At 34.2% G+C, this 22,192-nt stretch overlaps 1 protein-coding gene across 2 annotated transcripts in view; it reads right to left on the bottom strand.

Annotated features, from left to right (window-relative positions):
• The window catches only part of KLHL1 (kelch like family member 1), a 282,548-nt gene extending 261,699 nt beyond the window's left edge, over nt 1–20,849 (bottom strand). For both annotated transcript variants that reach the window (XM_045567731.1, XM_045567733.1), the window contains exon 1: nt 20,307–20,849. In XM_045567731.1, the coding sequence (XP_045423687.1) occupies nt 20,307–20,809 (503 nt within the window). In that variant the 5' untranslated portion in view covers nt 20,810–20,849. The remainder of the gene's footprint in view (nt 1–20,306) is intronic.
• Between the last annotated feature and the right edge of the window lie 1,343 nt (nt 20,850–22,192).

The raw sequence follows: 22,192 nt of genomic DNA, 5'->3' as shown, positions 1-22,192 counted from the left end.
TTAAGAGAAGAACATTTCTCTCCTTTAAAACTTATCACAGCTATTTGTTTTTTTCAGTGGGGTCATTAAATCTATTTATATTTCTAGATTGGCTCTTATGTTTAAAAATTACATATTTTTTGTTGTTTGTTACCAAAATGCACCAGGGGAAAAATCATGTCTATTTACTAACCAGTGAATAACTGCGGCATGCTAACATGGAGACAGCCACGTAGGATACTGTGATAAATATTACTAATGAATGAAAGAATGGATGGCAATCTGTTGCTGTTATTTTCCAGTTTTCCTGAAATTTACAGTCAGAACTGTTTCTTGACATCTCGTCTATGTTCATACTCTCGTGCTGAGCAGTGCCAGATGCTCCCTTACAGTACTTAGGCAACACTGGTTTTGTTGCTGTTGCTGTTATTTGTTTTGTTCTTGTTATTGTTTTTTCTTTCAGTGTTGTTTTCAATGTATCACTAGAAGATTCCCAGAACAGTTATCATAATAAAAATGGAAGATATATTTCGGAGAATATTAACAGTAGGAATATGAGATTCAAAGTATGCTGGCTAACTTCTTGGCCAACCTGTCCAATATGACCTCGACCTTAATGGCAATGGCATCAAATGTGCACCCCAGATAGTTAAAATATCTTGACCCCATGGGATAAAACATTAAGTTCCATGTTTAATAGACATATTCTTGATTCTTCAACTATATATTTATATATATGTATAATGTATATATACATAAGATAATAAATGTATAACTATAAATTAACACATTGTTCTAAAGTGTTAACATAAATCTTTCCAACTGTTATAGATTCAACTCAGGATATTCCAAAACAAATTTCTGGCTTAAAAAAATATGATGTATATTCTACAAGAAATCATGTACTTGCCTCAATGTTTAAGAAATGGAATAAACTGTAGGAAAAAAGTGTGAAACAAACCATGCCATATTTCTATTTCCTTCTTATAGTCAAGACAATGCTTTAAGGTTTGTGGAAGAGGAATGAGAGAGAAGCAGCCAATGTCTCCATAATAAAAATGGAATGCATTATATTAATGAAATAAAGAAACAAATACTAGTTATGATATTTTGGTTAACCCCACCCACCAGCATAACTCAAATCTTGTTTATTTCCCCCTGAAAAGGCTATTTAATCAATAATATTGCTAATAGAATTAACTGCCATGGAATCCTAACTATATTTGTTTTTCTATGGGAAACAGAATCGTGATTTCTAAATAACTAACTTACCAAAGGCATTTATGAACTAATTCTATTTTTATGCTGGAATCTCTCAATGAAAAAACATAGTCAAGTCCTGCAGGAAATAGCAATATAATTGAATGGAGAAGAAACATAAAGCAGTAACTAACTGTAAAAGAGAATGTGCTAAATGCCAAACTAGCATGCTATATAATGAGTATTCCTGAGGCTCAGAAGTGTGAGAACAGACTTCATAGAAGTAACAAGTTTGCGGGTTCCTTAAAGATTGTGTCTCATTCTGTTTGTGTTGCTATAAAAGGATTACCTGAGACTAGGTAATTTATAAGGAAAAGAGGCTTATTGGCTCATCGTACTGCAGGATGTGCAAGAAACATGGTGCCAGCATCTGCTTCTGTTGAGGGCTTCAGCGTGCTTTCACTCAAGAAAGAAGACTAAGGGGATTCTGCATGTGTAGAGGTCACATGGGAAGAGGGGAAGCAAGAGGGAAAGAGGAGGGAAGTGCCAGGCTCTTTTTAACAACCAGCTTTCTTGGAAACTAATAGAGCAAGAACTCATTACAAGTATCATGAGGAATCATCCCCCTTGACAGGAACACTTCCCTTCAGACCCCATCTCCAACACTGGAGATCAAATTTCAACATGAGATTTTGGAGACAAACATCCAAACTGCATCAGACATGTAAGAAGACCCACTCAAGCAAAATTATGGAGGCACTGATAACCAAATCTATAAGTCTATCTTAATGTTAATTCAGACAAATATCACATGCAAAGTTTATTGATAAAATAGAGAAGATTAAGTGAAGAGCATTATTTATTATCAGGTTATTATCCCCTGCTCTCTTTTTCTTGCCCTCTGTGGAAGATTTGAAGCACACAGATTAAAGCTGGCTACTATCCTTTTCTCATACTGATACAGTATACAGAAGCCAGGAAGGTTTTATGCAAGTGAGAGAAAGGAGAAGTTCTAAAACTTTCTATTTCCTCCAAAGCCAGTGCTGCACCATGCAGAGTAATATAATGCAATCACATAACTGCAACTTCAGCAACCCCAGTAGATTATCGGAAAACATCCATGTTGAAGAGATAAAATATCAAGGTTAACTTTTTACTGTGGCCTGCGATCACCTACTATGAAATTTGGTAAAAAAAATAGCTTCTGAAATTTAAAAGGGATCATTATGAATTTAAAAATGCATCCATTATATATGGTATAAACTTTGGGACTATGGAAGCTCTTAAAAATGGTGTCAGAAGCCCTTATTTAGTAAAATAGACAATATAAAACTGAGAGAGTAAATTTACCTTAAATATGTAGCTTGTAAGTGATAAAGATGAAGTTAGAACACAAGTCTTCTTTTGATTCCAGTTTCACTCAGATTCTGCAAGATACCATACTTTGCCATAATTCATTAAAAAATCAGGATCTATAAGCGCTACTTGTGAGGCCACATTTTACCTGATCAACAGGTGTGAGCTAGTGTAAAAAATATCTACTAAGTACAGGAAAGTTAGTTATAAAATAAGTTCAGTAGACTTCCCAAATGGTTCCTTTTCATTTCTTTTTACAAAGAAACATGCATTTCTCAGACAGCTGATACATTGAAAGAAAACAGATTATTTGTTCATTCTGCAATCAACAAAATTATGACTAGGGTCTTTTTCTTAACGTTTTCTTTATGAACCTAAATTTAAATTGTTATCACTGATTGGAGATATACATTCTTTAGTGTTATTGCAAAGTGAAAAGAACATTTTTATAAATCCAAATGCACAAATATATGTATACCAGTGTGAATATCAGAATATCGGATTTACAATCTTATCTATGCCAAATATTAGGCTTTGTTATGTATCTGTGTCTCAGCTTTCTCACCTGAACTAATGAAAATAATATCATCTATCCCATAGAGGTTAGTTGAGGATCAAATAAAATTATTCAAAGAAAAGTCTTAGTGAACATTTGAGAATTTATAGTTATTTTTATTAGAGACTGTATGTTATTTAGTTATAAGTGTTTTTGCTATAATTTGGGATAGTATTTAATTATAATAGGACACATACAATAATAGTGTATATGACCAAGAATGTAGACTGTCATAACCATATCCAATTTTTAATTCAAAACCAAAAAAAAGTTGGAAATACAGTCCATGTAGTTTCTTTTACCATAAGTCAAACAAATTGAATTTAATATAAAGTTATTTTTTGTTGTTAAAGTCAAAGATACTTTTTTTCATTTCTAAATCAAAAGGCTAAGTATTGGAAATTGTAAAAATGGAATCCTGCTTAGTCTGATTCACAGCAATATTAACATTAAATCCTGTTTTCAAAGTCCAAGAATGGAAACCTTGCAATTAAACATGAGCAAGCCACAGGTTTAGGTAATATTGCTTAAAGAATCTTAAAGGAAAAAAAAAGTATGGTACAACACCTAAGTTTTCAGTGGCATAGATGCTATTAATACATGTTCTGAAATCTGGTAGGGTCACATTGGTCCTAAAATTTAAATTTTAATTAAAAAGTACTGAGTTTTATGCATTATGCCAGTATAGCTTTCTTTCACCTCATTTTAATGTTAATCTTAACTTTATGCGGTTCTCAGTAGTCTTCCAAAAACTTTGAAATCTTTAACTTTTGGTCTTCTGTCTGTCTGATCTGCAGTTTTATCAGATCACTTTCATTTATTTGTATTCTTTTATTTTTTTAGAGACAGGTTCTCACACTGTAGCCTGGGCTGGAGTGCAGTGGTACCATTATAGCTCTCTGCACTCATATGTTTATCCCAGCACAATTCACAATCACAAAGATAATGAATCAACATAAATGCGATCAGCTAATGAGTGTAAAAGAAAATACACACACACACACACACACACACATACACACCATGGAATACTACTCAGCAATAGGAATAAATGAAATACTGTCTTTTGAAGCAACTTGTATGAAACTGGAAGCCATTACCTTAAGTGAAGTACTCAGGAACGGAAATATAAATGTTGCATGTTATCACTTATATGTGGGAACTAAACTATGGCTATTCAAGAGCACATAGATTGGTATAATGGACATTGGAGACTCACAAGTGGGAGATTAGGAGGGACTGAGAGATGAAACATTACCTATGGGGTACTATGTATACTACTCGGGATATGGGTACATGAAAAACCAAGTCTCTAACACTATACAATATATACATGAATTCAACTTGTATCCTCTAAATCTATTAAAATAAAAAAGGAAAGAAAAATAAATAGATAAATTTTAAGATGATTACAGAAAAACAAGAAAAATAGCTGTACCACAAATATTACATCACCCTTGGGAGAATCAAAGGGTGGGTATGAAGCTAAGTTGCAAAAGTCATGCAGCTATTTGAACTGTAATTTATATACTGTGAACTGGATTATATATCTTATAAAGATTATATGCCTATAAAGTTAATATTTTTCAATAACTAACTAAGTAGAAATAATCTCTCTGCTGATACTATTTGAGGATAATATTCATATTTGATCATGGAAATATATATTTAGTAAAAGTAACATATAGTAACAGGCTATGTTTAATTTAACCAATCATGAAAACTAATTTTGCTTAAAATTACCAGTAGACCTCTTTAAACATGAGACAATTAGATTCTTTAAACAAGATATTATGAGGCAATTGGCTCTCTTATCAGAAGTGGAGAGTTAGTCTAGAGCATCTAGAAACTTGTCTAAAATTTCACTAAAACAAATATAAGGCAGTCATCCAATTGTTTTGACAGAGAAAGACAAATATTGCATTTTCACATTCATATATGGGACCTAAAAAAAGTTGATCTCATGGAGGTAGTGAATAAATAGAATGGTGGCTACTAGAGATTGGTAAGGGTGGTGGGAAGGGGTAATGAAGAGGTGTTGGTGAAGGGGTAATTCTGTTAAATAGAAGGAAAAAGTTCTAGTGTTCAATAGTGCAATAGGGCAACTATAGTTAACAATAATTTATTATATTTCAGAATAGTTATAAGTTTTCAAATGTTCCCAACATAAAGCAATGATAAATGTTTCAGGTGAATCATGTCCCAGTTACCCTGATTTGATCATTATATGTTATACGCTTGTATCAAAATATAACATGTACTCCATGAATATGTACAATTATTATGTATCAATAAAAAATTTTAAAAAAGAATATATTGACTCAATCATTGATGACTGGATTGAATTTGGGAATGCAGGACTGCTTAGGAAGAATCCAAACATTTGCTTTATAAAATATGTAGACCCGTGCAGTCTGAAATAGAAAAGTCCTAGTCTTCTAGGTTGGTAAGCTTTTGGGAAGATTGTGCTTAGAACAGTATAGAACTAAGCTATGAGACATCACACTGCAGTTCTCCAACTAAGGCAAAAGGAGCCATTTTATTCTGGGTGTACTTTGATTTATTTAGGAGAAAACTACAGAATTGCAATTTTTACATGGCAATTTGAATATGGCTTTCTTAGCTGGTTGAGTGATCCTAGGATATTCTTTTGATCCACATCATACCTTCCTCAGCCTTCCCCATTGCAAACCCATCACTGACAGCTTTTTCTACCCACCTATGTTTGCTCCCATCCCTCTTCAAATAAACAAAGTAATGAATTATCCCTATATTTCAACTTGCCTGAAACCTGAGCTAGTCATGGAAACAAGGGAAGTAGGAAAGTAGCCAGTTGAATAAATCTCAATGGCCATCTCCTCTACTCAGTCCCCAACGCTATGAAAAAACACCTCTTCCTTTCATGTTTGGGCCTGAGCATCTCTTTTCACGGCTACTGTTGTGATATCTCTGACAGAGAATTGATTTATGCAGCCCAAAGACTGATTGAAAGTTTAATTACTGTTCTAAATACTGAGTATTGCTTTAGACATTGGTCTACTCAACATAATCAATGGTATTAGTTATAGGATCTAAGTGAAATGTTGCAAGGTCATGAGATTCTGGAATTCTTTATGAGAGAAGTTATTGCACCAATTTCAGAATAAAACATTTTACAATGATTGGCATAGTTTTCAAAAGGATAAGGGTCCGTTCCACTTAGATTCTGAGGATTATCAGGAACTGGCTACATAATTATGAAACCCAGTGCAAAATAAAATTTCAAGGTAGCTTTTTCAACATTAAGAGTTTCAAAAGGGAGACACTTGGTCATGAAGCTGGCTTTGTCAGGAACATTCTTAGAACAGAGATATAGACCAATGAAACAGAACTGAGAATGGTATGTATACATACACACTACGGAGTTCTATTCAGCCACAAAAAACAATGGTGGTTTAGCAACTTTTGTATTATCCTGGATAGAGCTGGAGACCATTCTACTAAGTGAAGTATCATAAAACTGGAAAAACAAGCACCACATGTACTCACCATCAAATTGATATTAACTGACTGACCAACACTTAATTACACATATAGTAGTAACACTCATTGGATGTGGAGCACTGGGAGGGGGAGGAGGGGATGGGTGCCGTGTGCACCCTCTGGGGGATGGACACACTTGAAGGTCTGACATGGGTGGGGCAAAGGCAATATATGTAACCTAAACATTTGGACCCCCGTAATATGCTGAAATAAAAAAAATTAAAAAATCTAATCAGCCAAAATAAGTTATTTTTTGAGATATCGCATCAATTTGTAACTTTTTTCATATCATATCATTTCTTCTCCCCCCTCCTTCCCCCTTTTCTCTCTCTCTCTCTCTCTCTCTGTACCAGAAGTAATATTGCTTAAAAATATGATACTATTTTGTGATTGTTTCAAGACAAGCTTGAAGGAGAGAAATCACAACTTGGGTTACTTATGTCCTATTGTAGATTAATCACAGAGGGAATCATCTCAGGTGGTGATGCCAGTGATGGGGAGTGGATGCAAATACAGAGGAAGCTTCCCTGGCTCGCTGCTGCTCACCTCCTGCTGTGCAGTGTGCAGCAGCCCCCCCCCCACCTTTTCCTAAGTTTCATGTAAGACAATTTTTCCGTGGGGGAGTGGCTTTGCTCTGTGACCCAGTCCCTAACAGGCCACGGAGGTACCGGTGTGGTCCCTGGGTTTGGGGAACGCAGAGCTAAGTCATACCTTAGTTGTAATTGCTAGTATCAGAGCAAGGTGGTAATCTGAAAGATAGAATCAGACTTGTAAACATGTTGCTTTTATAAAAACTCTGAAAATTGTCCTGATATTGCACTTTAAAAACTACTTTAAAAACTCAAAGAAACATTCATAGAATTAGTATAAAGAGGGCCTAGTGTTTATGGTTTTCTATTTTTCTAGTCTTTTATAAAAAAATTTTAATAGCCAATGGACCACGTGGAGAACAATGTCAGATTTTTAAATAATATTAACTGCAAAGTTATATATTATAATAATAAAGCTATATTTAAATATCCTCCAGCAAGTTACATATGACAATATTAAAAGCTAGATAAAGCTCTGTCTAGTGGAGAAAAGTTACATGCTGCAAGCACTTTCAATCTCATTTCATTAACTCTAATATTATGGACCATACTACCAACATTGCTAGCTCAACTGTTATAGTATAATATTTTAAAGTTTCTAAGTACTTTCAGATACTTTACCATAATTATCTCAGTAAATATTCATATCAGGTAGTGTAGGCAGAGTTGGCAACCTCATGCAATTCATGAAGACACAAATTTGGAGGAATTTGTAAATGCTACAAGAGTAGTATGTCAATTTTTCTTTTAATTATTTATATTCCATAAATTTGGCCTGTATTATTTGCATGTGTACTCTTTTAAATTAGAAAATTTCATTTGAAATGAAGCTACTACCCTCTTAATATTATACTTACAGATTTTATTAATGTATCATATTGTCATTAAAATTTGCTACATTTTATTAAGTAGACACTCAAATCTTTTTCCACTTTTTAAAAACTTTTATGTAAGTTTTGATAATATTTGAAAAGTTGGGGATTAAAGACTAATTTAAATTATTCATTCCAACTTTTCCATTAAATAGCAAGATATTGAGTAATTAACAATATGGTATATTCAATTAAATAGTATGATTAGAGTTCCTTCCAGCTATGTCCCCTTAAATTATTATCAAGAAGTGGAGACTTTATGTACTTACTTAGTGTAATGAAAATTGAATGTAAGGAAAATGGGAAAAATATTTCATATAGAGTTTGTTACTATCTTAGGATATCTTCATATTTTTATCTGCTATATTATAGTATAGTTTTAACTATAATCATCTCTCACATTTTTTCCAAGGGACCACATAGCTTCTATGTGAATAAATATCCACTAGATGGCAATATTCCTTACTTTTAGGACACCTATAGACAGAACACCTAATTTTGACATTCATTATGTGCATTAAAGCCAATATTTTAGAAATTCACACCTTTTGCAACTTTTTCTTAGCTTCTTAGTTAAAAGATAGTACCCATAAAGCTCAGTATTACATGTCAAGAACACAGAGGGTAATCTTATAACTTTCAGGTAACAAATATACAAAATGTGACATTTGACTTGTACTATTCTCTCTGAAATAAACATGCATGAGAAGTTTTTTTTTTTAAGTTTTACCTTAATGTGATCGTATCATACATTTTTTAATAATTTCTTTATACAGTGAACACTACTGCTATTCAAGACATTCGACATGGATAAAAATCTATTCATCCTTTTCCTACTTCCATAAAACTTAAATAGTAAAATCCTGTGCCATTAAGGTAAAGCTCATGGACAATATTCATGCTCCTCACTGTTCCTCCAGTACTGGCAATGAAAATAAAAGAAAAATAATCTCTCGTGGTCATACAGCAAAGCCTTCTAAGCTCTCTGTACAGAGGCTTACTATAAAACCATTCAGACTTCCCTTTTTTCTCATCTGCTGCCAAGAGGACTTAAGTAGTCTCAATGGAATATTTCATTATCAAATTCTTCAAGGCAAATGTCAATGGATGACTCTATCAAATGCAAGTGTTTGACTCCAATATATGATTTCAGGAATATTAGAATTAAATATTTATACAAAGTAAGGATAATCAATACAATGGATAAATCTGACGTATAATAAATAAACATTAAGGAGAAATATACCATACAGTGACCTTATTTTCTCATGATAACATTTTTTATTTAACCTTACAGTTGGATGATAGTGATTTATTGTATATTTATGGCAGAATAATATTTCATTATATGACTATTATGAAATTTATCCATTCTCCATTTATCTATTTATATATTTTGACATTGGTATGACACTATCTTGATGAATGCAGCTTCATAACAAGTGTGGAAATGAGGAGTGTTAGTACTATTTATTTATTTTCTTGAAGTTGTTTATTCCAGGTCCTTTGTAATTTTATAGGAATTTTAAGAAAAAACTTGTCAATTTGTACAAAAAGACCTGCAGAGATTTTCTTATAGGATATATTTAATCTACAGATCAACTAGGAAAAATTGTCACCTTAATAATAGCCTTCTTATCCGTGAACATGGTATATTTCTCCATTTTGGGGTCTTTAATTTCTTTCAGCATGGCTTTGTCATTTTCAGTGCATGAGTCTTTCACTTTTGTCATCTTTATTTCTAAGTATTTCTTAATTTATTGTTATTATAAAATATTTTATTTTTGCAATTTCAATTTCCAATTATTTATTGTTAATATCTAGAAATACAATTGAGTTTTGTATGTTGATTCTGTATCCTACCACTTTGCTAAACTCACTACTATTTTTTGTGATTCCATCAAATTTTTGTAGACAACTGTGTGTGCAAATAAAGACAGTTTTAGTTCTTAATTTTTAAATAGATGATCAATTTGCCTTCAAATAAAAAGTTTTACTTCTTTCTTTCTAAAAAATAGATGCTTTTTATTTGTTTTTGTTTCTTTATTTCTTTATTGAATTAAAAGAATTTACAAAGACCCCAAAAGCAATCACAGCAACAACAAAAATAAATAAATAGGACCTGATCAAATTTAAAAACTTCTGCACAGCCAAAGAAACTATCATTAGAGTGAAAAGGCAACCTACAAAATGGGGTAAATATTTGCATGCTATACATCTGAGAAAGGGCTGATAAGTAGAATCTATAAAGAACAAAAGCAAATCAGCAAGAAAAAAATCAAACAATCCTATTAAAAAGTGGGCAAAAGACATGAGCAGAAATTTTTCAAAAGAAGATTGACTAATGGCCAATAAACATATCAAAAAATGCTCAACATTTCTAATCATCAGGGAAATTCAAATCAAAACCACAATGAGATATCACTTAACTCCAGTGAGAATGGCCTTTATCAAAAAGTCCCAAAATAATAAATGTTGGCATGGATGCCGAGAGATAGAAACACTCATACACTGCTGGTGGGACTGCAAACTAGTACAACCTCTATGGGAAGTAGTATGGAGATACCCAAAAAACTAAAAGTAGAAATGTCATTTGATTCAATAATCTCACTACTGGGTATTTACCCAAATGTAAAAAAGACATTCTATAAAAAAAAACATTTGCACTCGAATGTTTATAGCAGCACAATTCACAATTGCAAAGAGGTAGAAACAACCCAAGTACCCATCAATGCGTGAATGAATTAATAAAATGTGGTATATTTTATATATATTTATATGTATATCATGGAGTACTACTCAGCTATAAAAAATGGTGAACTAATACCTCTTATATTAACCTGGATTGAACTAGAGACCATTCTTCTAAGTGAAGTATCACAAGTATGAAAAACAAATACCAAATGTGTTCTCCATTAAATTGGAACTGATCGATCAAAATATATCTGCAATAGAAATAACATTCATCAGAAATCAAGCAGGTAGGAGAGGGGAGGAGAGGATGGGTAAATTCATACCTAACTGGTACAGTGCACACCATCTTGGGGATAGGCACACTTATAACTTTGACAAAAGCAATTTATGTAGCCAAAACCTTTGTACCCCTGTAATATTTGAAATAAAAAAAAGAACCAAAAATTAGTATATAATAAACTTTATCTTAAGTGTTAAAAAAATACAAACTTTAATAAAAATGTTAGGAGAATACAGCCTTTTTCCTGATCTTAGAGGCAACCCAGGTTTTTAACATTATGATGTAGTAGTAGGTTTTTCATAGGTTCCCTTTATCAGATTGATAGTCTTTTCTCTAAGATATATTTAATATATCCACTCATTTTCTTTTGTGTAGTTTTAGCATGATAAATCTTTTTCATCTTTTTACTTTTATCCAATTTGTGCATTTGTCTTTAAAGTGTGTTTCTTGTAAGCAGCATAAGGGTCTTGTTTCTTGTACAATCTGATAATCTCTGCCTTTTGATTGTGAATGTGTAGACCAGTTTCTTTTAAATTAATTATCAACATAGCTAGGGGGCAGACTATCATTGTGCTATGTGTTTTCTAATTGTAACAACCATTTCTTTTATTTTTATTTTCTAGACTAATTGAGTAATTTTGTGAGATCATTTTCTCTTCTTTCCTGATTTACTATGATTTATCATTGTTTTATTATTTTCATGGTGGCTTTAGGACTCATATTCCTTGGACTACCTTCAAATGACATAACACTTCACATTTCCTATATAATCCTTAAAATACTATATGTTAATTTCTTCTCTGCTAGTCTTAATGTTATTTTTGTCATACATTCATCTTACACATATAATAAAAGCTTCACAATATAGTCTTTTTGTTTCAACCATCAGTTATGTTTCAAATCTACCAGGTTGAAATAATTAAAAAAAAATTTTTTTTTTTACCAGTATAGCTACAATTTCTGGTGCTCTTCATTCCTTTTTATTGATATTGCCAACTGGTATTATCTTACTTGAGTTTGAAGTATTTCCTTTAACATTTCTCGTAGAGCATGTCTGCTGCTTATGAATTATTTCAAACATTCTATGTCAAGAAAAATTATTTCACCCTCAGTTTAAAAAATATTTGGAGTATATATAAATTTCTAGATGGGCTTTTTTTTTCTTTACAGTGCAATAAAAATGTTCACTGTCTTCTCGCTTGCATTATTGCCAATGAGAAATGGCCCATCATCCTTACTTTTATCCCACTCTATGTATTTTTTTTCTGGGTGCTTTAATATTTTTCTATTTCTCACTGATTTGAGAATTTGATTCTCATGTGCTTGGTGGTATTTCCTTTCATGTTTTTCATGCTTAGAATTGGTAGAAATTTTTGAATCTGAGAATTTGTAATTTTCATCAAATTTGGAAAATTTGTCATTATTTCTTTAAAGATTTTTCCTTTTCATTCTTTGCTTTCCATTGGGGATTTTAATTTTATGTTTATGAAGCTTCTTACAATTATCAGAGAGCTCAGTACCTAATTTCTAGGTAGATATAGTGGCATATTCATATTGCTAATAACCATTTGCTGATATAATCAAAATGACTGCTAACCAGAATTATTTATTTGTTTGTTTGTTTATTTATTTCTTTATTTATGGTAGAGACGCGATCTAGCTCTGTCACCTAGCCTGCAGTGCAATGGTACAATCACAGCTCACGGCAACCTCAAACTGCTGGGCTCAAGTGATCCTCCTGCCTTAGACTCCCAAGTAGCTATGACTACAAGCGCGTGCATAGCCATGCCCAGCTGATGTTCTTTCTTCTTATTTGTAGAAATGGGTCTGGCTATGTTGCCCAGGCTGGTCCTGATATCCTAGACTCAAGTGGTCCTCCCACTATGGCCTCCCAAAGTGCTGGGATTACAGGCATGAGCCACCACATCTGGCCCGGAATTATAAAATTATTTATAATACAAAATTGCCATGTATTTTCATAAAAAATTACACAAATACATGTCTATAAATCATTGGTGGATCAGCAATCAACAAGTAACAAGTGACAAATGCTTAGGTATCAATTTCTATGAACTTTTCTGTTGAAATTACACATTATTATATCAAAGGCAAAATTATTGAAAAAGTAGGAATTCCATTTTAATTTTATTACAACTGATAAAAACTACTCCACTTTTATTTTCAAAAACAGAGTTCAAAGGTGAATATCAGAGTTGTAAATTCACAATGTTTTATATCAATAAATTCAAAAATATAAATTCTAAAAAATAGTTTTCCTCCCCAAAGCTACTTTTCATTTCCTGTGAAGCTCTGATATGTACAAATACTAACCCAAAGAGACCTCTTGCACATTTGAGTACAGTTAGAATCTACTTAACAAACATAACAAAAGCAGATATTTTCTTTTTAACGCAGATATTGACATGCACCTCATGAAAAATTATAAAATGGTTAGATTCTTTTCTTCCTTTGTATTATAAGCCATGCCAACTTTTTGATCTCATAATTTAAGTTGTCCTGTCATATTTCAGTCAAGACTAAATGCTTACATGAGCAAATGTTTATCAGTATCATGAAGGAAAAAAAATGGGTGTCAACACGATCCAATAGGATACAGTATCACAAAAAAGTATGATGAGAAATCTAACTGAAAGATTTCCAATGATTATTAGTTATCAGAATTGGGCAAAAATTACTTAAAGAATGGAAAAGGCTAAGTTTAGAAATAATACAGACTGATTCTACTCTTGATTATTGTTGAAGACTCTCAGATCATTTTCAAAAAGCATAATTTCTGTGACAGGATCTATCAAAATGATATGCCTCATAGGCTATCCATTCAAAATGTCTTTTTCTTGATGTCCTACAATTATAGCGCACCATTTTTTTATTTTTTCTGGTCAAGCTTACCTTTGTTACTCTTTCTTTAACATTTATGTTAATGTATGTTCAGGTCCTGGTCAGAAAAGTCAGCAAAGATAGTTGCAGCAAATCTGTTTAGTGCAACAGGATTTTGCTTATACTTGAATTACAAAATCTTCAAAATTGTCTTTATTTCTGCTCAGATTATCTGTGTCTACATTAGATCTTTCCTTTAAAGTTCTGAATAACATTATCTTAAGTGAGGAAAAGTAAAAAGTGTAACGTCCACAGCATTTGTTTTTTACAACCACCACAAACATACCTAAAGTTATTTTGGCTGTTATAATAAAATCATCAGTGTGAGGTATTGGTCCTTACATTGAAAGTTTGACTAAAATATTACATACTTTTATGGTCAGAAACTTGATTTAACTACAATATATGCTGCAGATCACAATTTTCTATAAATTCTATAAGAGATCTTGGTCAAAATCTCTCAAATTTGACCTAAAATGTAGTTGTTAAAAGCACACCATCTGCACATATACAAATTATCTTTGGAGGCTTGGTACAAATAAACTAACAAAAGCAAACATCTGATCAATATTATATTCTGTATTAGCCAAATGCCAATTTTGATTAGCATTAGATAGGAAGGATTTCTTTATTTTTCTAAGTGATTTAAAATAGTAACTTAAGCAAATAATATAGTTTACAATGTACTCAGAAACATAAATGAAAAACAGAATATGGTCCTTCTACTAAATGTTTTATTGTTATAATTAAAAGGTTGTAATTGTGAATTGTGCTGAACCCAAGTGCCCATCAATACATGAGTGGATTAATAAAATGTAGTATATGTATACCATGGAGTTCTACTCTGCCACAAAAACACATTGGTGGTCTAGCACCTCTTTTATTATCCTGGATAGAGCTGGAACACATTCTAGTAAGTGAAGTATCCCAAAAATGGAAAAATAAGCACCATATGTAATCACCCTCAAATTGGTTTTAACTGATCAACACTTAAGTCTACATATGGCAATAACATTCATCAGGTGGCAGGCAGGTGGGAGGTGGGGAGGATGGGTATATACACACATAATGAGTGTGATGTGCACCGTCTGGGGAATGGACAAGCTTTAAGCTCTGACTGGGGTGGGGCAAAGGCAATATATGTAACCTAAATATTTGTACCCCTATAATATGCTGAAATAAAAAAGAAAAAAAAGTTGTATTTCCTATTTTATCTTACATTCTTATCTTTCTTACAGATAGTTCTGGGGTTTTGGGTACCCAGAAATACAACTCAGTGGTCCCATTTTTTTATGTGATCTTTTTAGTTTGCCTAAAACAAACTTACTCAGAGAGTAAGGTGTCTGGAAATCGTGGGCTTTTGGGTAGAACATCATGTATAATCTTGATAAATTCATCCTAAAATAAGTAAAAGAAACTTTCTCCAAAGAAGGTATCATTTTTCTTAGCTCTTGGTTAAATAAAAGTAGGCTACATAACACCCAAACTTAGGATAAATTAGCAAAGAAACATACAATTGAGTAAAATCTCTCCATTAAACTATTTTTCAATCTGGAATTTAGGGTAGTGAAAAAGGTGAATATTACTTCATTTTAGTGTTTCATGAAAGCATAGTTTGAGAACCACCTTCTTGAGGAAATAGTCTCTCATCATTTTCAAAGTTGTTTTTTTTCCCTTGACTTAAGTAGGGTTGATTCTTTCTCATTCTAAACAAATGTCTGATGCATGTCCCACTAACCTCCATGAGATCTTAATGGTGTATGCTTTCTTTCAGTTACAGTTCTCTATCAATAGTTCTGATCTTCAGAAAAAAATTTGCTATCATAAATCTTTCTTTAAGTCTCCAAAATTATTATTTTTTCCACTTCTAGGTTATTCTGCATACTGTTAAATAGTTATAAAATAAAATGCACTGAATGAACCATAATTCAGGAAATAATTGAGTGTTTCCTAACTGGAACTAAGAAGTGCTCTTTGAACGAACCTTATCAAGCATTTTTCATCACCTTCATTGTAAAAAGTCTATTTAAAGATTAAAACACAAGCATAATTTCCACCAAGAGAATAAGAAATCTGTTCCTTCATACCCTTAGATGCAGCCTTTTTTTCTTTTGTTCTGTTTTTTACCTTAAGCAGTGGGAAAGAAGATTTGGCAAAATGGCCTGTAATATGGAATCTGGAGTTATATGGCAAAGATTAAAAGTCCAACTGTACTGCTTACAAGCCTGTGGTTCTAGAAATATTAATTACCCTTGCTATATCTTAGTCTTCTTATTTATACCATCATTATGCTAAAGGGATACACAAATGTACCAGGATCATAGAATGTTATGAATTTTAGCTTATACATATAAATATTCAATGTGCTATCTGGCAAAAAGTAAGTTTTTAAACAATGTCTTTCAATGTGATTATGATAGATATTTACTCATTCAACAGTATTTATTGAGTAACTACATGCTCTATGATAGGGACAAAGTGATGAGCTAAACAGACGTACTCCTCTCCACTTGGCAATTCAGTTAGAGACAAATAATAAATCAACAAATATATTAATATGTTATTACAAGCTTCAATAAGGAATTGAAAAAAAGAAGTAGAGAGAGGTCAGTCTAAGAACATAAAGCAGGAGAAAATGAATTTGTCTAGGTGATCAAAAACTGCTTCCTTGGAAAAGTTACAGAGCTTTTATGCAAGACATCTCAATGATCAACAGGAATGAACTCAAGCAAGGATTGACTGAGGGAAGGGTAGCCACTATGCAAGGAGAGGACACAAGTTTGTGAGGCCCAGAGAAAGTGAAAAGGTATAGAAAAAGATATTATGCCTGGAAGGCAGAGGGGAAGGGGAAGGTTAGCGTTGACAAATATGATCCTGGATTTCTGGTTTATACAACCTAATGCATGGAGAGTTATTCTCTGAGATAAGGAAGGAAATTGAACAAGACAGAAGAGAGATTGCTAACTCAATTTTGTACATGTTGTATTTAAATAGTATTTGTGGTGTCCACCAGACAGGTCAAGCAGGGAGGTGAATGTACGAGACTAGAGGCTGGAGATAGGTTTAGATTTAGAGATGCAAATCTAGAAATACAGTATGTGGACAGTAACTAAAACCATGGAATCAGATGACTGCACTCTGTAGAAATTTAGAATCTAAAAAAGCAAGCAGCTTAAACATGACATCTCTTCTCCCACACACATCACTATAAACTGCAAGAATATAAATATTGCTCTTTGGTTTTGTAGTTTACTACAATATGGAATTTTGGACAAAAATATTCACAATACAAATATACAGTGATCTGAATATCTAGGAAATTATACACTTTCAAAAATAAATTTGGATAGGGAAGTGGAGAAATTAAAGATTAATAGCATAGGTCAGTGACCTGTTGTTGAAAAATTATTCTTGATGTAATCATGATTATAGAGTACAGAGACTTGTTTTGGGTGGGATATGGTAGTAGGTATTTAGTGTACTAGGGTAGGATGGGATAAAGGTTGGATTTTGGCCATATATTGGTTTGCCTCTGTATTCCTGCTACCTTTCTGTTTCAAGTCTATGATAATTTGACCTTTCCAGAATTCTGAGATTATGGGCAGCTTTCTCCAGGATGTCGTCCATCTGCTGTTATAACAACAAGTTTACTCAACTGAGCTACTCATATTTTTCTAAAACAAAGTTCCTAACTTGCGTGAGATCAAATGAATAAAGAAAGTATCAATAAAATGAATAAAGATAACATCAGAAAGGGAGCTAACTCTTGTTTCATGTGTGAAAATTAATTTAGCAGAGAAATCAAAATTGAAAAAAACAAAATTCTAGCTATCAAATATGACATAATAGTGTGGCGATACAGTAATGACCTAAGTAATAAAAAATATCATGCCAGGTTTTTACAGTTTATGTACTCACTGATTGATCATTATAAATGCCATGTAGCTTGCCTGGATGTGTTGTCAGGGAAAAAAATCCCACATTGCTGATTATTTTGCACGAAGTTCTGAAGTACAATAAAATTTCCCTTCAGAATTTTACTTTGGAAATGCTGTCTATCCTAGGCAATGAACCTTACTCTTACATATATCAAGATATTATATATTGATAATGACAAATAGCTAATTTTACTATTGTGATTTTCAATCAGTCGTGAGCACAGAACCAGTGCTGTATGAAAGTTTAAGAACATACAAATGCTAGCAATACTAACTGATTTGTCTAGCAAGGAATTTCAATTTATCTAGAGAATTCAAGTATTAATATTAATTTTAAAATAAAATTACACTTAATTTTCAATAGTTTACACATGGAAAATCTCATAAGACACAACAGTCTCATAAGATTCCAACAGTAAAGATGATTTTGGTTGAAACTTGAGTTATTTTCAAAATTCTTTTCATTTACAACTTCTTGTGAATAAAAATAGTTAGGTATATTCAACAGTAAGGGAATTGAAGTTAAATCTGGTGTTCCATTACTGAGATACTCATTCTTAGTTTCATATTTTTTAATTTATTATAATTTCTTATCATTATTCCATTAATATTTTCACATTCTCCAACTTACACAAAACTCTCAGAATCTACTGATGCTGAATGTGCCTAATTTACTTAACAATGTATTTGTAATTAAGCAAACTTTTTTAAAAAATGAAACATTAATATTTCCAGGAGGTCAGATATTTCAAGCTAATCTCAAATTTTATAGTCAATGTCTATTGTTTTCTGAGCTGTCAGAGTCTCTAAAATATCAGTTTCATTAAAGTAATTATTAAATAGAGTAATAAAGTAATTATTAAATAGTAAATATTTAACCCAATTTGTTTCCTTCTAAATAAATAAGACTTGTCAAATGTTTATGTATAATCACCCCCAAATTTTCATATTTACTCAATTAAAAGGGATAAAAAGCCAACACATTTTAGTTTAAAAAGTCCAAAATGATAGGCAACTAGTGAATACATAAATTTAATAACTTCATGGTATTCGTGGTACCCAAAGTTATAACTATTTTTGGTAAAATATCTTATTTAATTGAACAATAAACATACATGTTTAGGTCTCCTATATATGGAAAAACCTTTGAAAATTGCAAATTAAAATTCCCCCTCATTAAAATAATAAACTTACATTATAGTTAATGTCTTACTATAGCATGATAATATGTTCAAGGCCCTTAAAACAAATTAAAATCTATAAGGCATATAATTAAAAAAAATTTAAGGATTTTTTTTGTACATTTAACTTCACATTTGTCATCTTAATTAAAGAACACATATGCTGTATATATATAATTTTGCTTTATATATCAACTTTATAAGAAGCCAATTCAGTCAATCAAAAGTTAAACAAGTTATTTGTTTCTAATTTGTTATTGAGTGGTGATTAAAATTGATCAACATATTCATTATCATTTTCTTACATTTCTTCTGTATTTGTTCCTTAATAATGTATTCTTATATCATATGTATCTAAATGCAAATCCTTTCATATCTTGGTTATATGACAATATAATGTGGTATAGAATAATAATGAATCAATTCCCTAGAAATTTAAAACTCAGAAGTTTTATGTATGTGAAGGATTTTGTATAAGACTTCAAAGTAGCAGAAATCTACAAAAAGAAGTATAACATTAGAAATAAACTAGAAATAAATATTGAGCTGCTATCTAAACATACACAATTCCAATACTGAGCCAACAAATCGTCAGAGCTGACTGCAAAGGAACTTAGCAACAGTATAATTCTAAGACTTACTCTGAACAAGACAAAAGTGAACATAAAGTACAAAAACAAACAGGGAAGTTGAGATGGAAAATAAGACTATTTCTGGAGGTGGGGTGGGGAGAGACACAGTGCTGCTGTCCACTGGCCTCATTTTGTCCACCTCATTACTCCTGGAATAGATGCGAGCCACAGGGATGCTAGATAATATGCCAAGTCAGTTACTAGGTCAGTATATGAGGTGCATTCTGATGATGTTTAAAGCAAATTTCACCTCACAGCAGATAATGGAGATATTAATATACTTTAATGACAGAAGCTGACAGACGAGCACTGCAATCTCAGAAATATGAGAACCCATTCCGCTTGGAGAGTCGCCAAGACGCATGCATGTTCAATCAGTGGTTACAACTCCAAAAACTTCCAAAAAGAAAAGTAATATATTCCAACCAATAGAAATTAATGACCAAACTTTTAATGAAATTAGAACTCGTGTAATAAAAAATGGGTTAGCTTCTCTTAACCCACATTTTCAACCTGAAACGTTTTAAACTTAGTAACTACAAGAGCTCACGTGGAGATGACAGTGGAAACTGGGAGATACTTGGGAGCCCAGTGGGGATTTACTGTACCTTTGTCCACATCCTTCACCTGTTGCCTGGCTCGAGTTGGCGGGCTCCACTTTGAGCTCCTGCAGGACCATCCCTTTTTCCTGTGGTCCAGGCAAGTCCATGCCTGGCACCACTTCCTCCTCTAGGGACTCCACGTAGAAGAGAGTCCTGGCTGGTTGCTGGGTGCCCTGCCCGGGAGCCCCTTGCTGCAGCCTTGTGGCAACTGGAAGCAGCGTGCCATTCAGTGCGTTGAAGGACGAGGAGGAAGAGGAGGGGGAGGACGAGGAGGAAGAGGAGGAAGAAGAGGAAGGCTTCTTCCAGAAAGTGCTCCCACTGCTCTTCTCTTGGCTTTTGAGCAGGCGGCTCTGGCTGGGTCCCCAGTGCTCAAAGCTGCCGCTGCCGTCCTGTTGCGGGCAGCCGCCCCCCGCCGGGCCGCCGGGGGACGGCGACGGGTGGCTGAAGAGTTTCCAGCGGAGTCGCAGGATGTGCTTCACATCGAAGTCTTTTCGCCCGGAGCCTGACATGCTGCTTCACGCAAAGGAGGCAAAGGGATCGCAGTTGACGCCGGGGCGGAGGAAGAGGAGGGCTGCGCCCCCCGCGCCGGGAGAGCCGGCTGAGCGCTGCTGGCAAAGCCGCGGTCGGGTCCGCGGGACCCGGGCGTGGGGAGAGACCACTGCCCAGGCGCAGAGGCAGGAGTGGGACGCCGCCAAGGGCTTAGAATCCCCGGTCCCCACGCAGGGGCCCCGTGGTGACGGCCAGGAGGGACGAGTCTGGGGCTGGAGATGCACGAGGAAGGGAGATCCGCGCGCTCCAAAGCTCGGGGGCGGGGGCAGCCCCGGCTGGATGCGCCTCAGCGGGCCGCGCTCCCGGCAGACGGAGCCCTTAGTCGGAAGGTGTCGCGCTCCTGTCCTTGCGGCTGCGGACGGCGCCCGGAGCGCGCGGAGAGAGAGAGCCTCAAGTCGCGAAGAAGCGCATCCCCTGCCAGCCTGCTCGGTGCACCTGCGCCCCTGTTCCCGGCCTCTCCGAGGACGCCCTTAGGGCTTGTTTTCTATCTCTAAGAAACTCAAATGCTCTCTGCGGTGCGAGAAGGGGTGCTTTTATGTAGTCAGTTTGTAAAAGAAAATATATATATATATTCCAGAAAATGTAGGGAGACCAAAGGAAAAGCCCGCCCGTGAAGCTGTCAAGAGCCTCACAGTACAATTTTCTCTCTGCCTCAGCGCCTCCTCCTCCCCCTTAAGTGACGCAGATGTGCATTGGGGCCTATACGGAGAGATGGAGGGAGGGAGGGAAGGCTTCAATCTTCTTTATGCAAGTGAGTCTGCTGCTCTTATTGTCCCCTTGCGTGAGTCCTGTCACCTTTTGTTCACCCTCCATCCTCACTTCATTACTGTGGAGCAATACAAGGAAAGCAAACAGGCATTACGCTTTAGCATCAGTATACACCACACATGAATCATGGCAGTGTAAACTTAATAGGCTGCCATCAGCTTGCAGGTTAATGGCTTGAATTATTTAATAAACTGCATCCTTTAACCTTTAGCCTTAGTTGCTCTGTAGTGAGACACAGAAAAAACAGGGCTACTGGCGTCAAAGAGTGATGATGCCACCATCCTGACACTTACATTGTGCTTCGGCTATTAATGCACCCAGGCAGTGCTTCACCCCGGGGGGCCAGAAGTGCAGGGTAGAAATTTGAAGATGGGCATCTGAACGCAGGGGACGGGTTTTGCAAAATCAGTGCATTTGGTGTTCAGCCTCAGAATGAAAGCTGTTCTCAGTGTAAACCAAAAATGGAAGAAAATGATAAAAAGGAGTTTCAAAGCATAACCTTCCAGTATATAAATCATTGTATAAAATGCATGGAAGAGTTTAGGCAATAAATGAGTATAGCCAAAAGCTACTAT

The sequence above is a fragment of the Lemur catta genome, chromosome 13, assembly GCF_020740605.2.
Source record: "Lemur catta isolate mLemCat1 chromosome 13, mLemCat1.pri, whole genome shotgun sequence".
Taxonomy (NCBI): Eukaryota; Metazoa; Chordata; class Mammalia; order Primates; family Lemuridae; genus Lemur; species Lemur catta.
The sequence above is the reverse complement of the archived record's forward strand: the minus strand, read 5'-3'. Positions and strand labels throughout refer to the sequence as shown.